Genomic DNA, 17,609 nt, shown 5'->3' with positions numbered 1-17,609 from the left:
TGCTGTTGATGGCATCTTCCTTCCCCACAGACCACCTCATCCCTCTCAGGCTTGAGTGCATTTCTGCCTGGGACTGCAAGAGAATAACACAGGGATTGGCTCTGGATATGTCCTCCCTTGAGGTTATCATGCAGTCTCAGTACTTCATAGGATCTGGAAGGCTGGGGTGAGCCTTGCAATCATCAGTCATGTTCATGGTCCTCTGGAGATGTGGGCTCCTATCAGCCTTCCTTAAAGAAACATAAAATATACCATTGTTCCTCCCTTTGTCTCTCACTCCTGAAGGTCATGATTTAAAGCCCTTCTCAGGAGGGAAGAAGATGGTGTCAGTTAAATGGCTAATTGCACCTACGTCCCATTTTTGGTCTCTCTGAGAGCACCCCCTCAAGTCTTAGGCCTTGTGCCTTCATCTGTTCCAGAGTGGGGAATTTTGCAATTCCACTTTCCCACTAGGCCTTTGGCTACAGTACCCTGTATATCAATCGTGCTTACCCTATAGGACTGATTGAGTTTAGGTACTTGTTTTGCTCCCCTTCAGGAGTCTGTGACCAGACAGTACTTTGGATTTTAAAAATCTGTTTGTTTATCAGTAGGAACAAAGGATTTAGAGAAAAGGATTTTAAAACAACAGTCTACACACGTCTTTCTTACCTACAGGCTTACTACCTCTGATAGTAGAGTAGGAAGGTCAAGCATCTTCAGAGATTCCAGTGTCTCTGTCTGGTTCCTGCAAACAGCTGCCCCCCGTTAAAGAGCATTCCGTTTAAAATCTGCCAGAAGTCTTTTGATCTCCTGTGTTTGAAGGCTTATTTTGTCCTGATACAAACCATTTTGTAGCTGACTAAATAGGTGGCAAAATCTTCCAAGTTAATAGTCCTGGCATTGCCCTTTAAGAGCCCTCAATTGTTTGTGGAAAGGTGGCCTATTCTGAGCCATTCTTCTAAAAACATTCAAATATATTACTGGCACGCGAAACCTTAAATTAGAGTGAATATATGAAGACTCGGCATACCACTTCTGAAAGGTCGCCAACCACTGACGTAGAGTATTCATGAGTTATGACAAAGCATCTCCAGGTCAGTCACTGATATGAAAAGTGCTGACTCAAATCTGTGGACCACAGCTCTCTACCCTTGGACTGTGATATGTAAAAGCTGAGGGGAGAGGACTTTTTGATTTTTATACTTACTTCCCACTGAAAAAAATCCTACTGGATGTAACAGCAGTTGGTACCATAAATGTTCAGGTCAGCCCGAATTAGCCTCTGCAATTGATGCTTCCTATTTGAAGGATATTCCCTCATTTGTAGCTACATCCTGTTAGTAGTAGTAGTATTGTAGAGCCTGGAGATCCCAGCAAAGATTGGCACTTACAAACACAGAATAAGAGACAGTCACAGCTCTGAAGAGCTTACAACCTAAATAGAGAAGATAGTCAAAAGGTTGGAGGGAATGGATGCAATATAGAGGCAACTGTTCTGTTAGTTGTTTCTCTTTTATTTTTTTGCCTGTTTAGTTTGGTGGTGGTGGTGGGTGGGAAGGGGATTAGCTGAAAAGAGAGATAAGGAAAGTAGATGGGACATTAAAAGGAGGGGGAAGGATGAGGGTTGTGTAGGTCAGGTGAAGTCAGGCTGAAATAAAGAGCCTGAAGGAGGAGTTGGTAGAGGTGGGAGCAAACAGCCAATCAGCATAGGGGAAGAATGTCCAGAGAGAAAGTTGTACAAACCATTTGGACAAAGATGACATGAGACTCACCAGGTCTTGATTCAGCTTTTTTCCCCTCTGCTATTGCTGACTGAGTTTCTGGCTGGCTTCTCCCAGCAGTTCTCCCCCCAACCAAGCATACAAAATGTATCCAGTTTCTGAAGATAATCAAGATTTTTTTGGTCAAAAAAATCAAATGTCCAGAATCCTAAAAGTTTCCAATTTTTGTCCAAAAGCCAAAATATTTTGTCTAAAATCTGAAGTATTTCTATTCGAATATGCTGTTGTGGTGCTTTGTGAGTTATAGTTTAATTGCCTTAGGTCCCCATTCTCCTCACTGGGCTCCCTAGCAGGACTACAATTTCCATGATACTCTGCAAACAGGGACCTCTCTAATGCTCTGCCTCCCCTCACGAAGTGGTGAGTGCAAGGCATTTCATGGGAGATGTAATCTGACTAATATTTAGTTTTCTCCCTTACTGGGAGTGGAACAGTTAGCTCATTCGAACCAAATGAAATATGTCAATCAATCTTCTGGCCATGACACTGTGAGAATCACAGAACATGTCAGTTAGCCGCTTCAGTGCCCTAATTAAGGGAATAAGTTATTCCCGAGATGACTGATTCAGACAGGAAAGAAATACGTAACTCAAAACAACTATTTTCTAACTGAGTCTGAAGTGGATCTGTTAGCTAAGGAGAGAACTGGGGACAGCTAGTTCCAAAGGTCACACCCTCAGCCTTATAAAAACACTTCTCGGAAGTGGCAAAAGCCCATCTTCACAAACTATAGGGATCCACCTCGTAGCTGCAACAGACACATTGTAAGCAGCCTGCCACTCCCAGCAGAACTGACAGATGGGCAGAAGATTCTTTCTTGTTCACCCAAGTTGCCAAACAAATACAAACCAGTTATCTCCCCATGCAAATGAGTCACACTTTAGCCTTTAGACAGTAGTAATTGGTGCAGGATGTATCCCCCCAGCAGGTGAGGAAAATTAGAGGCCCATGAGAGAGCTCCCTTTCATCAGGCCAATAACATTTTGTTACAGAATTTTTTTCTGCAGCAAGCTTAGGTAATGCAAACTGCCATGTTATCAGAATCCTGGACTTTTCAGGCTTTGCAAGGGGCAGGAAGCCACAAATATTAAGTGGATTTCCCCCTAAATATGTTTTTTAAAAAATTAAAGTTCTGGCAAGATCCTAAGCCACTTTAACTTTCTCTTTTGATTTAGTTTCATTATATCCAAATAATTCAATATACAGAAAGTTGATATCTGTAAATCACAATTTACGTGGAGTTTATTTCATATCTGAAGTTGTCACTTGAAAAAATTACATTAAAAACCATAAATAACAAATATTGATTAGGACACCAAACAGGGAATTAAGAGAGTTGGGATTTATTCCTGACTCTGCCATTGACCTGCTGTCTACAGCTACATAAATTTTCTAAGTATTAATAATTTATAACTTGATATTCTTAGAGTCCTTACAGTAAAAAGAAGTCACAAGTAGCTGCAGTTGAAAAAGCAGCTGAGAACCTAGCAGCTCTGGAATCAAACCTCCTCAAACTGACAAGACCAGGTAGATGTTTTAGCAAAGTATTTTTTACCTTCTCTCTCTACTGTTTCTCATGATTTGCGTTCAAGAATGGTTTTGCCAAATAAGTACTCATGCATTCTTTGGCTCTTTTTAAGAGGGAAAATGAGGGACACAATATAACCAGCCAAATATAGGATTTCTGTTGCTTCATTTAGGTTGGCAGTACCATGTGGCATTGTTTTCACCAAGTCTTTCCTTCCTTTCAATGGTAATATCTCATTCCTCATTAACAACCATGATTGCTGCATTCAGGCAAACACACTAACAAGTTTAAAAGCTCTATCAGTTGTATTGGGGATCTATGCTATATCCTACCTCCTCAAGCTGTTCAGACTGCCGATAGGATTTTTTTTTCAGACCAATCTAGTTTGAAAATCTAATGATTTATGGCCATTCTGAACTTAAGGTTCCTGCAGGAGTGCCTGCAGCAGTAAGTTTTAGTAAATATAATTGACCCAACCCATAAAAATACTACATTTTAAAAGTCTAGTCTTTCAGAGTCTATTAGTGGACTACAGTCACTAATTATTAGTCACATGTGACTCGTAGGTCATTGTCTTTTTTTCTGTGTTTGTATATCACCTAGCAGAGTGGGGCCATACAAATACATAAATAATTCATAACAACTGAAATATTTAGCTGCTCCTTATGTTTGTTCAGATAAGGAAAGGTTATTTGTCTGGCTATGCTGAAAGAAGGACAGAAGACATTTGACATGGGTTTAATCAGGCCGCAACTGTATTATTAGATGTCTGGGACTTCCCGGCAGATAAAAGTGTACAGTGCAGATAACCCTATGTTTATTCTGTAATTATCAGAGGGATTTCTACCAGCTCCCGCTCTTTTTCCAGCCAGGTCCCGCCAGCAAATCCATTGCCAGGACCTTACCATCCACCCCCCTCGTTACAGGGTTAAGATAGACTATAAAAATAGAGGGTTGGCTCCCTGCTGTACCAATCATAGAAGTTCCCAACCGCCCCCATTTGTTCCTTTTAATGAACCATCTTTTTAAGTCATTTTCCAAGCCATTTTCCTGGTCATTGTATACCTTTCCTATGGAGTACCTGCACTGGACATCCGCCACAAGGAGGTGCCAGCAATTAGCTTGGCTGCCTCCCCCGCAGCCCAAACCCAGCTGGGTTCCCAGACATCTCTTACTGCCCCAGCCAAAACAAATGGGCTCCAACTTCATCCTTCCTGTATAATGTGGTGCCCTCAGGATGTCCAGAGTGGTGAGCTTTTTATGAACCCAAGGAATTTGACCAACCCTCTGTTCGTATCTGTCATGCATTGTCCACAAGGTGGCGCCCCATGCTCCCAGTCAGACCCTGTGTTAATGCATGTCCAACAACACAGGTCTGCATCAAGTCCCTTCTTGTTCTGGGCAGTAATTGAACCCCTTTACGCCTTCCCAAATAATGTTTTCCAAGGTGTGCCACATCATGTTGGTGACTGCTGATGGGCCCCTACGGCGCACAGCAGTGGTATCAGCTGGCCCAATAACATGCTTCTCCTTCCGTGCCAACGTAGGCTCACCCTGTCACTGGATCCTGGTCTGCCTATGTGCTTAAAAAAACCCCCAAAACTGCCAATCCTGTGCCCACAGATCCACACTACTGCCTCCATGGCCGGTCTTCCAACATCTGGAATGAAATCACAACACGTTAATATCAACTCACCACCCAAAGTTGCACACCCATATTGTATGTGTCTGAATGCCAACGCCCAATTGCCAGAATTGCCTGTGTCCCCATACCCAGCTGTTCCACTGCTGGGAAGAACCAAGCTTACAGCTTTTCTGGAAGATAACAGATGCTCCCCAGCCTTCTTGATCAGTTGTTGACCATCGCAAGTTTAATATTTCTGCTTGTACCTGACAGTGTACATCAAACAATTCCAAGCCCCTCCTTCCCTCTCCCCCTCAGTGCCCTACAGAACCCAGGCATTAGCTTGCTGATCCCAAAAGCACCAAAATTGCTATTAAGAATGCTGCTTTGAGCAAGGCCGCTTAGGCCTGATCTACACTACATGTTTAAACCGATTTTAGCAGCGTTAAACCGATTTAACGCGGTACCCATCCACACTACGAGGCCCTTTATATCTATATAAAGGGCTCTTTAAATCAGTTTCTGTACTCCTCCCCAACGAGAGGAGTAGCGCTTAAATTGGTATTACCATATCGGATTAGGGTTAGTGTGGCCGCAAATCGACGGTATTGGCCTCTGGGCGGTATCCCACAGTGCACCACTGTGACCGCTCTGGACAGCAATCTGAACTCGGATGCGCTAGCCAGGTAAACAGGAAAAGCCCTGCAAACTTTTGAATTTCATTTCCTGTTTGCCCAGCGTGGAGCTCTGATCAGCACGGGTGGCGATGCAGTCCCAAATCCAAAAAGAGCTCCAGCATGGACCGTGTGGGAGATACTGGATCTGATCGCTGTATGGGGAGACAAATCTGTTCTATCAGAGCTCCATTACAGAAGACGAAATGCCAAAGCGTTTGAAAAAAATCTCCAGGCTACACAGTGCTGCGTGACAAGCGTAACGGAAAGCCAAAGAATCAAATGGACGCTCATGGAAGAAGGGAGGGAGTACTGAGGACTCCAGCTATCCCACAGCAGTCTCCGAAAAATATTTACATTCTTGGCTGAGCTCCCATTGCCTATAGGTTCAAACACATTGTCCGGCGTGGTTCTGGGTATAGCTCGACAATTTACTCACTCCACCTCCACATGAAAGAAAAGGGAAAGAAATCGTTTCTTGACTTCTTTCAGTGTCACCCTGTGTCTACTGAATGGTGCTGGTAGATGCGATGCTGCAGCAGTGAAGAGCAGTATCCGCTCCTCTCCCCTCCCCGGTGGCAGATGGTGCAGTAGGACTGCTAGCCGTCCTTGTCATGAGCCCGTGAGTGCTCCTGGCTGGCCTCAGGTGAGGCTGGCCGGGGGCGCCTGGGTAAAAATAGGAATGATTCCTGGTCATTCCCAGTAGATGATACAGAACGGCTGGTAACTGTCCTCATCATAGCAACTGGGGGCTGAGCTCCATCAGGCCCCTCCCTTTCATGTGTAAAGAAAAGATTCTGTACTGCCTGGACTATCATAGCAGCGGGATGCTGGGCTCCTCTCCCCCGCCCCGCTTAATGTTCTGCCTGGACTGTCATAGCACCGGGAGGCTGCCTCCCCCTCATTTTATCTCACTAACAAGTCAGTGTTTCTTATTCCTGCATTGTTTGTAACTTCATCACACAAATGGGGAGGACACTGCCACGGTAGCCCAGGAAGGTTGGGGGAGGAGGGAAGCAATGGGTGGGATTGTTGCAGGGGCACCCCCCGTGAATGGCATGTAGCTCATCATTTCTGCGGGATCTGACACGGAGCAGCTGTGCTCTCTGATACACTGCTTCTCTAGTACACTTGCCCCATATTCTAGGCAGGACTGACTCCATTTTTAGAAACCATAAAGGAGGGATTGACTTGGGGAGTCATTCCCAGTTTTGCCTTTGCGCCCCCGGCTGACCTCAGCCAGGGGCACCCATGATAGCAGCAGACGGTACAGAACGACTGATAACCATCTCTGCTATCATGCAAAAGCAAATGAATGCTGCTGTGTAGCGCTGCAGTAACGCCTCTGTTAGCGGCATCCAGTACACATACGGTGACAGTAAAAAAAAAAAAAAAGCTGAATGGGCTCCATGGTTGCCGTGCTATGGCATCTGCCAGGGCAATCCAGGGAAAAAGGGCGCGAAATGATCATCTGCCGTTGTTTTCCTGGAGGAAGGAATGAGTGACGACATTTACCCAGAACCACCCGCGACAATGATTTTTGCCCCATCAGGCACTGGGATCTCAACCCAGAAATCCAAGGGGCGAGGGAAACTGCGGGAACTATGGGATAGCTACAGAATAGCTACCCACAGTGCAATGCTCCTGAAATCGACGCTAGCCTCGAACCATGGATGCACACCGCCGAATTAATGTGCTTAGTGTGGCTGCGTGCACTCGACTTTATACAATCTGTTTTACAAAACCGGTTTATGTAAAATCGGAATAATCCCATATTGTAGACGTACCCTTAGATTAGGTGTACCTCAGCATGCTCTGTGTAAAGAGGAGGATTTAGGCACAGAGCTGCGCCTTTTAAACCCTTCATTCCCACCTGAAGAATCAGTGACCATGCTCACCGTTTTTGCAGCAGTTCTCTTCTTCCCTTCCCCACCAATCAAAGCACAGTTCTCTTCATTCAGGCAGCCAGCTAAATACCCTCCCACCCACCCTTCTTAAAGGTGCGATGCAGTCATTCTCTTTCGCAATCCTTAAATAGAATACATATTTAAGGCTTATTTGAAGATTTCTTTCTTCCCCTCTCAATCCTTTTCTGTCGTTATGAATTCTAATGAGGTATGCAAGTTAAATTCAGATTAAATAGCTCATTTAATAAAGTACTGTACAACGTTACAGAAGACTGCATTTTAATCAACAATTCGATGTGCAGTACTCAGTAGCCAAAGTGCTACTAAAGTGTGGTGCTTGATTATGCAGGTGTATCTGCAAAATTTAAATGAATAAACACAAAATCTAAATCCAAAATGTTTAAGATAAAAGAACTTTTACAAATCTTGGGTTAGGAAAAAGGATATTCAGAATAAAAGACATAATACAAGGTAAAAGACAAGTCTCCTGTTGACTGCATTTGTAACAAATGCTAGATGCCAGCTAACAGCTAGCCTAATGAATACAGTTAGATCTTCTAGCACAGTGTGCTCTATGCTAGAGCACATTATTAACAAATATGGTAACAAAAACCACTCTGAGGGAATTTCTTGTAAGTGGATCTACACTGTGAAGCATCCCACTGATGGCAATCTAAGAGAGAATTTGGGAAAAGAACTGAATGTGCCTTTTTCACTAGAAACCTGGAAACCATCTGCCTCAACACAAAGGACAATTCAGGCTCTCCCTCTCTTGAAGATTTTCTCAAAATAAAATTTTTAGCAGACACTATTGGGCTCCAAAATGCTTATTCAAAGCTGATCATGTCAAACACACCAAAGGGAAGCGGAGACAAGGGAGAGCCAGTTTTTCCTATGCCACTTTCTAAAACTGCATAGTATATTACTGAAGCAGTATATTTAAAGCATTTTCATCAGTGCTGGGTATTAACTCTCCACGTTCACTCAGGTTGTGTGTGTTGATTGTATTAGAAGAGAGAGTGCTCATAATCAACATCAAGAAATTGTTGCATTCTCTTTTCTAATGTCTAAAAGGATCTTTTCCAGATGATGAAAATAGATGCTGCTCCCTCCTCGGCTGGCTTAAAGCAAGAAACTAACTTGAGCTAACAGGAACAACTAGAAAAGATATAATATCTGACCTGATCTGAATGAAAGACATACATACCATAGTAATTATGGCATCTAAGTCTTATGCCAGTTCTTTCCCCACATTTGTATCTCTGTTTTCTTTAATTTTTATCCTTTTTATCACTAGGAAAGGGGTAGCCTTGTAGATCCTTTCTGGGTTTAGGTACATAATATATTCATGTAGACTACTGTCAAATGTGCGTACTTCAATAAGACAGAAAGTAGTCTATAAGTATTGGTGAGATATGTCTGAAAAATTGCACTCAGTCTTGCTATATAGCTATCTGCTTGTATTTGTGTATCAAAAATACAGGCAAAGTTTTAAAAAATGAAAAGCAAAAATCTTCATTAATGCAATATGTAAAAAAAAAAAGCTTGAAATATAACTTTGAATTATTGACTTGGGTATCTTAAATCAGCTAAGCATAAAATAAATAGATTTGAAGACTATTTACCTGAATCATGCTATTATAACAGCAAATTGCATAGCATCATCATTAACATAGATAATGTATATAGGAGAGGAAGGATGGTCCAGTGGTGGAGCACTGGCCTGGGAGTTGGGAGACCCATGTTCAGTTCTTTGCTCTGCTACAGACTTCCTGTGTGACCTTGGTCAAGTCACTTACTATCTTTGTGCCTCAGTTCATCATTTATAAAGTGAGAATAAGAGCACTGCTCTGCCTCACAAAAGTATTGTGAAGATAAGTACATTGAAGATCATGGGGTGCTCAGAGGTATTACAATGGTGGCTACATAAGTACCTGAAATAGGCATCGTTGCTCATTTGGCTTGAGATGTTAGTACCTGTTCCATTGGGAGGAAAAAATGACGATACAAGCCAGATATATGTTTTGATGTATAATCCTGCTTTTCTGAACACAGTGAAAACAACAGCAGGGAGTTTCTTTTATCAAGAATCCCTCACAGTGCATCTCCAAGAAGCTTTGTCTTTCTGCTTCCCTTCAGGGTTCTTCTCACAGCTGCTTCTCCAGCTTCCTGTGGACTTTCTGCTCTAACATACACACACAGACAGACTACAAACACAAACTCTTAGCCCCTGTTTCTTCAATCCACAAACTCCTCAGCCCATATTCTCAACCCTGATCAGGTCTTGCCTGAGATCTGGTGTTGCTCAACTGGGGTTGCTTTTGTCTAAAATGTTATTGTGGTGAAGTGGGGGGACCCCATCCAGTGCGGGGTGAGTTCATCCCATCTTTTGAGTTACCCTCTGTCTCTGGTGAGTCCTAGGAGTCAAAATCAATAGAGTTGCCCCGATCCACAGGGCTGTAAGGCCTCATGGCCAAAGTCTATATAATCACCCTTATCCACAGGGCAATAGGGCCTCATGCTGATTCAGTGAAGTAGCCCTTCTTCGCAGGGCAGTGAGGCCTAAGAGCTGGAGTCCATAGAACTTCCCTGGTTCACAGGGCAGCGAGGCCTATTGCCAGTGTCACTAGAACTACTCACAGGGCAGTGAGGCCTTGTGGCCAGAGTTAATAGAGATACCCTGGGTTCTCAGGACAGAGAGGCCTAGCAACTAAAGTCAATAAAGATATCCTGGGTTTGTCTCCGGATGGGGCTGTGTGGCCTCCTGGCCAATTGGAGTGTGTGGGCCACCATCCACCATCTGTCAATGGCAAGTATGTCCACCGCTGCGTCAGCAGGGATCCATCTGCAACACGCTGACCATCATTGAGATAATGGCTAGTTCCTACCATGATATTTGTGGCTGGTGGTGGTCTGTGCATTTTCAGGGTCTCTGGGTTCCTCGGCCAATGCAGCTCCCTGTAGCTCAGATCTCCCTGGGGTGTCCACAGGTAGCTGGACATCTGCTTGGGTCTCAGCACCTCTGGCTTCCACAGTCTGGGGCTCCAGTTGTTCCTGGGCAGGGGCCAGCAAGGAGCATCCTTCCTCTCCAGCAGTCAGCCCAGACTGAGCTGCACTGCTCCTTCTTATACTGGTGCTACACTTGGAGTTTACCCAGTAGGGACGTGATCTCCACCCACAGTGAGGTGTTAATCCTTCGCCATCCAGTGCGGGGTGAGTTCACCCTGTCATAGTGATGTATAAAAGAGTTACAGTTGTTTGCCTTTATGAACTACCATAGGGTAACTCTCATATTCAAGAAATGTGACCGGTGTTGATCATTGAAAGACATTGCTTTCAAAATATTTAGTCTGTTTCATCTGTTTGTAGATAACTTCCCTTGTTTTTCCTGAAAAGGTTAGAAGGGAGGCAGTCAGGGAGGAGGGGGAGGTTGGATGGGGTGGAAGTTCGGGGTGAGGGCGGTCAGGGAATAGGGAACAGGGAGGGTTGGGAGTGGAAGTCCTGGGGCGCCTGTCAAGGAGTGAGGATGTGGATATAGGTTGGGAGGGCAGTCGGGACAGGGAGTAGGGGGAGGGGGGTTGGATAAGGGGATGAGATCCTGGGTGGCAGTTAGGGGCAGTGGGTCATGGGAGGCGGTGGTCAGGGGACAAGGAACAGAGGGTGGTTGGATAGGGGGTGGGAGTCCCGGGGGGGCTGTCAAGGGGCAGAGTTGTGGATGGGGTCGAGGCAGTCAGGGGACAGGGAGCAGGGAGGTTGGATAGAGAGCAGGGGTCCTGGGGGTCAGGGGACAAGGAGCGGGTGGTTGGATGGGTCGGGGATTCTGAGGGGGGCAGTCAGGCGGCAGGAAGTGGGAGGGGCGGATAGGGAATGGGGAGCTAGGCTGTTTGGGGAGAAACAGCCTTCCCTATCCGGCCCCCCATACAGTTTCACAACCCCAATGTGGCCTTTGGGCCAAGACGTTTGCCCACCCCTGGCATACAGTATGGGCTAAAGGAGGGTGTTTTCTGGTCTTCAGCTGCCGTTCAAGAAAAATCATACCATTCTTATGTTATTAGTTGTCCTATGGATTTTATTTAACTTCATCATCAATCTAGGTACTGGACCAGAGATTACAGGACAAGAAGATCCTTTTTTTCTCTACCCTATAATTTCATGTTGGACAACAAAGAATGCCTACAGGGAGGGTAGGAAAACTGGATTTTGCTTTTGTTATCAAAGTTTCTTTTCTTTAAAATCCAATACTGGTAAAGTAATAGATATAATTAAGAAGCTATTTTTATTCTTCATTGTCTGTAATAAGCACTTTACAATTTGAAAACATTTTTTCCATTTTTATCCTATCATTTGAAAGCAATATAGTTAATGTTTCTTATGGAGATGCATTTATATGTGCATGAAATATTTGTAACAAATTATGACTTTACTGAAAATGTGATTTTTTTTTACATTGGCTGATTTACTTGAAAACGGGCCTATTTTGAAAAAAGAAGTGCAGTGTTTTGTTAATTTTTCTATTAAAAAAAATGCCATTTCTGCAATGGGAAACTCCTTTTTAATGAAGAGGAGTTTAAAATTTGAAGTTCAAGTTTGCTCATGTTTTCAAAGTAAAGTATGAGGTATATGAAATCTGGGCTGTACCTCGTCTTATGCTTAAAGCAATAGAATCCAAAATATCAATGGAGATAAAACTGTAAAATGAACATAATTCACCATAATCTTAACACTGACTATACTGGGACTAAAGGTATTTTTAATTTCTTGGTGACAAAGATGAGAGGGGCGTGGCCAGATAGCACAGAGTGTAAACGAGAAATAATTAAAACAAATCTAGAACTGGCAAAATAAGACTTCTATCCCGCAGCAAGAACTGTGTTTTACCTTTACTAACATGGTTTTCATTGCAGGATTGGAACCTAAATGATAGTAAAATGTTTTATGGATTATATCCTGTATACCAATGAACTATCTGATTTTAATATTAGCATATTGCTTGCCATTGTCTATGTGGGACATAATATTAATATGCCTTGAGAAATCATCTAATAAAAAGTAGTAATATAAAGCTGAATTCAGAAAACAATTAGACTATTAATACAAGAAAGCACATGATAATGCCATATTATTTTATTTTTAATGTAGTAATGAAATTCAGGAAGAAACCTCGTTTCCTTGAATTCTTTGTTCAAGTTTTGCACAAAGCACTGAATGAAGAGAAATTTCAACGAATAGTGGAATGGACAGGCAGTGTGAAAGATTTCTTAAGAAGGTAACTTGAAATTACAGTAGTAACAGAACCCAAAAAATAATTTTGGTTCTTGTCTTCAGAATTCCAGATACAACAAAGGCTGTAAAGTATAAGGGCTCCATCCAAGGTAACACTGCTTCCATGGCTACTGGCCTGCTAAAGTTCCATGGACCTTGAAAGCTATACAGCCTCAGAGACTACACACTATTGAGAGGGGATATTAAGACCATTTCTGTCATGAATAGCTGCCCAAGCCTATCTTTTACAGGCTCTACTCAGCAGTATGGCCATTGGGTGTGTTGCAATGACATCAGGAGGATAGAGTTTTCACTGGATCACTAATATTAGCGAGCAGCTGGCCCTGCTGATAATTAGGCTGGAGAGAGTAGCCTAAGCCTTTTTAGTTAATGCAACTGGAAGAACAAAAATAACGTTTGACGTAATTAAGCTATCTATAAACCTTTATATATACTGTAGAGTCTGCAAAGACGTATAAAGAATAATAGCATTTAAGAAACTAGGACAAGGCTCCTGTGAGATTCTGAACACCCATAATTCTCATTGAAGTCCATAGGAATTCAAGGTACCCTAACTCTTCCCACAGACAGGTCCTTAATTATTATATTACTAACATTTAATGTTGTTGCTTGTTTGTTAGGAGGAATAACCACCTTCTTGGTATTAAGGGAACTCTGGCAAAGGAAGTAAGTGAGCTCAGTGTATATGAAGATGCAAAGCGGCACACAACAGCAGTAGTGGAGTTCCAAAAAGTGAGTTTTATTTTTATTTAAAGCTGTATATCGTTACCATAAAGCAACAATATAAGCACAATAATATAAACAAAATTAAACATCAGGAATGGAAACAGGCATAATTCCTAGTCTTTGGGATGGAAATTCCAAACCTCAATATGGCCCGGTCTAAAAGTCCAGGAAAAGAGATGGGCATTGCAGTATTCCCTAAAGGCCAACAGATATAAGCTATTTCAGACAAGGAAGGGTAATGTATTACAAAATTCACAGAGAATACCTTCTCAGCAGCTCCCTTTGAAACTGAGGGGACTTTAGCATGAGTGCCTCCACTGATTACAACTGTGTTACCATTGCACTTGAAGAAAGGTGATGTCTCAAATAGACAGGTCTCAAGACATTTAGGTCTTTATGGATCAGTAACATCACTTTAGCGTCCACTTTCTTAGCTTTAGTTGTTGCAAGTTATTTGTAACCCGTGGTGACATGTAATGATGGAGCTGGAGAAAAAGATTACTAAGGGCCACTTTATTGATAGTTGAGAACAAAAGAGAATTATACAGTTCTATCAAACTATTGGTAGAATATTGGTGGAACAGTGTTCTCCCTCAGAGCCTTATGGACATGCTTGGGTTCTATTAGATTCTGAGGGGAGATAACTGAAACAGGTTACTGGCACTGCTGAAAGAGATGTGCTCCTGCACAAAAATCAAGAGGTAATGATCAGTCCATGAGATGTGTAAGATTGCCAGGGAATTACTTTTTAAAAAAGAAGAAATATATTAAAGCAAAATTAAAGCCTTTAGCCTGCATTTTTTCAAGCAATTTGTGAAATATTTCTGTAGGGAGATTTTAAAGAAGTGTCCAAGTACTAGTATTTACAAAAAATTAACACAAAAGTCTACAATACCATTATCTTCTTGGAATTTGTAAAGGATTACAAAATTTCTCATTTGATAGCTTTCATACAACTCCTAAAATTCCTATTTCTGTTGCATAATGAGTATCTCCTGACATCTTTATTAGTGATTTATGTGATTGATTCTTCAGAAATTTCTTATCCCAGTACAGTTTCATTGAACCCAGCTAATAATAGTTCTCAATGTAGTTCTGTTTTCATTCACTGCAATTTATAATATATGGAAATAAGTCCAGAGATTTTGCAGTATCAGAATTTCTTTTAAAATGACAGGAAAAGAACTGTGATGATTCAGAGTTGAAAAATATTGATAAGTGAAATAGAATTATTCTGGAACCTGACCAGTACCCCAATTTGAAACATCTGAAATATTCTCTCTTTTTGCAAAAAATAATTTCTGGGATAACCTTCTGGAATGCATAATATTTCCTTCAATGCCATATTTTGACAAATAATTCTGAAATTCCATATTTTCTCTTATTTTTCCATTTACATTTATACAGAAGTGAACTACAACATATTTTGAATGCAAATAGTGACGTAGATGCAATTAATGTGCCTAAAGAGCGAGATATGAAATATTTAATTAGTTAGTGACATAGCAAATATTTTTTAAGTCCGTAGAGACATCAGCGTTGAGGAAACCAAGAAAAGAAGTAATGTCCCCCTTTAGAGGAAGAGAGAGTCTTAGACAATATTTCCTGAGACACTCAAGTCTGGGGAAATCTCCAGAAGCACAAAGGTAAATTTACAGGGTTAGAATTTACTATTTATACTCACTATAAAAGTAGAATTAACTTTCTTGGAAATTTACTTTATAACGATGTCTGTTTCATTTCTAAATTTATGCTAAAGGGAATGACCTCCAGGAGGGATTGATCATAACAGCAGGATCACAGATCACCCTCTTTTGTGCAACACTTTGGCATGGTATAACGTGCTTCAAACCATGGTCACAAAATCTATCTCATAAGTAATCTAATTCAGGATCCTTTCAACCGTGTCATAGTTTTCAGAGACCATCTAGTAAAAGCTCTCTAAGGCCCTGTCTAGACGGGCCAGAGAGTTCTATTTATCAGTTGGGTTAGATCACTTGAGTTGGCTTACCACAATTGAAAAGCCTCTTCATGGAGGGAAAATACTGGGCATTAAAGGGCTCATTAATCTAGAGGACAAAGGAATAACAAGAACCAAAGGCTGGAGGCGAATTCAAATTAGGAATGTTTTAGTCACATATGTTATTAGGCACCATATAGCTAGAGCTAACAGTGTGAAATGTAATGGCCAGCGATATACAGGAGCTCAGACTAGATGATCTAATGGCCCTTTCTGGCCCTAAAACATATGAATTCATGAATCAGTAAGACGAATATAAACCTTAGTACCTCTGTCCAGGAGGTATCACTAGAGGGCCACATAGACTTCATGGCATCCTGGATGTCCTTCCTCCATGTCCCAATAAGATACTGATATCAATGGCTCCTCTGTTTTGCTTTGGATGGTAGATGCTTTCAGTTCATATCAATCAGCTCCCAGAATATTTATCAAACTAGGGGTAATATCATCTTCAAACTAAGAAATGGGACATTCAAATACATTACTATTTGAACAGCCTACTGTAAAAAGCTCACTTGGAAGGGGAAACAACCTTCCATATTCTTCTATAATGAGATTTTTATATAAAAATACCTAAATAAATAAACAAACATCATCAGTTGGAGGAAGAGCTCTTTTAATCAATCCTAGTAGATCATTCACGTGGAAATTTAGAAGAAGATTTCCTGCTCTGGGACCAATTTCAGAAGATTAGATTCTTGGTTCTTCTAATGTTTCAAGCTCAACAAGTGTTGGGCTCTGAAGACTTTCACCTTTGGGTAATGGTGGTTGCCTGTGCAGATGCAATGTATTGAATCAGTTATGGATTTCAGATGCAAAATCAGTCAAGGAAATATGGGTTGAGAAAAATTTAATTCCAGCATACGTATTCTGTAGTTTTTAAAAAGTTTCTGCAAATATCAGTGCATGAATACTAAATGAAAAATTAGTTTCCTTTTTATTACTTCCCCAGCCCATTGATGAGAATGCCTGCAGTGAGTTTCAACCTTGTATTTTGAAACTGCTGTAGAAACTTATGATCCAGTTGTGATTTTGTTTGGTGTGGTGGATTCAACAAGTGGCAATAGAAGGGTAAATATTGTTTTATCAGATATAAAGACTATAGAGTACCTTCTAGTGTCACATTTCATATAGTACTTGCTGCAATGTCCTATTTAAATGACAGAGTACAACACAGAGCCTAATTCTTCAGTAATTATTCAGAGAACACTCCCTTGGAAATCAGTAATGAAAGAGAGAGTGTCAGGATTTGACCTGCATGTTGTAGAATCTCTCTAAAATTAAATATATTTGAAAAAGAAAAATACACTCTGTCCTGGTTCAGTAAAATCGCAGCTGTAAATGTCCTTTTTATAGAAATGTATAATGTGCTTATGAGCTAGTAGAAGTCTGTTGATGTATAATGGGATTATTCTGTTGTGTACTCTTTATCATTCTTCCTCCATCATAGCTTTGGAAAGCACAACATCTGTTCTGCTAATGTACAAAATCATTAACATGTTTTTGTTTAGGAAACAGCGAGATGAGATAGAAAAAGTAGCTTTTCACACTCTGGTGGTACTACTGAATCCAATTGTTAGTAATTACTTAAAACGAAAAAGGTTCCATCAGGTGTGTCTTGAGGAGATGCCCTGGAGGTCTCAGATGAACATTTATCTGGCAATTACTCACTTCAATTTGTTTAAAAAGAGGCTGGAAGAGCAATATAATATTGGAGTTCGCAGTTTACAACATTTGAACAGGTATGATGTACTGTAATACTTAAAACATTGAATTTATTATTAATGCTAATGCTTACATTTTTAATTAGAATCCCATTGGTCAATTTGGTCATATGACTAGCTCTCTTCATGAAGTTGCATGAAAAAATTTATAACTCCTATGCACAAGGGTAAAGCAAATCTTACATCATACAACAGTGACCCTGTACTGTTTTGGGTGATGATTATAATATTTTTGTTTTGTTAAGCCAGGAAAGCACTATTCCTGAGTCTATTGAATGTTGTGGAATTGTGCTACAGAGCATTCTTTTTGTCTTATTTTTTTCAGAATTTAAAACTTCTGACCTAATTCATTATTTACGA

The 17,609-nt window shown here is 41.3% G+C and overlaps 1 protein-coding gene across 1 annotated transcript in view; it reads left to right on the top strand.

Moving 5' to 3' along the window:
• The window catches only part of CFAP54 (cilia and flagella associated protein 54), a 226,138-nt gene that overhangs the window by 94,922 nt on the left and 113,607 nt on the right, over nucleotides 1-17,609 (top strand). Inside the window, 6 exon segments of the mRNA XM_030548506.1 lie at nucleotides 3,191-3,290; nucleotides 11,591-11,680; nucleotides 12,636-12,762; nucleotides 13,400-13,511; nucleotides 15,027-15,151; nucleotides 17,037-17,267. Of these exon segments, the coding sequence (XP_030404366.1) occupies nucleotides 3,191-3,290; nucleotides 11,591-11,680; nucleotides 12,636-12,762; nucleotides 13,400-13,511; nucleotides 15,027-15,151; nucleotides 17,037-17,267 (785 nt within the window).

Source organism: Gopherus evgoodei, chromosome 1 (assembly GCF_007399415.2).
Source record: "Gopherus evgoodei ecotype Sinaloan lineage chromosome 1, rGopEvg1_v1.p, whole genome shotgun sequence".
NCBI classification, from domain to species: Eukaryota; Metazoa; Chordata; order Testudines; family Testudinidae; genus Gopherus; species Gopherus evgoodei.
Note: the sequence above shows the minus strand (reverse complement) of the source record. Positions and strands in the feature narration are given on the sequence as shown.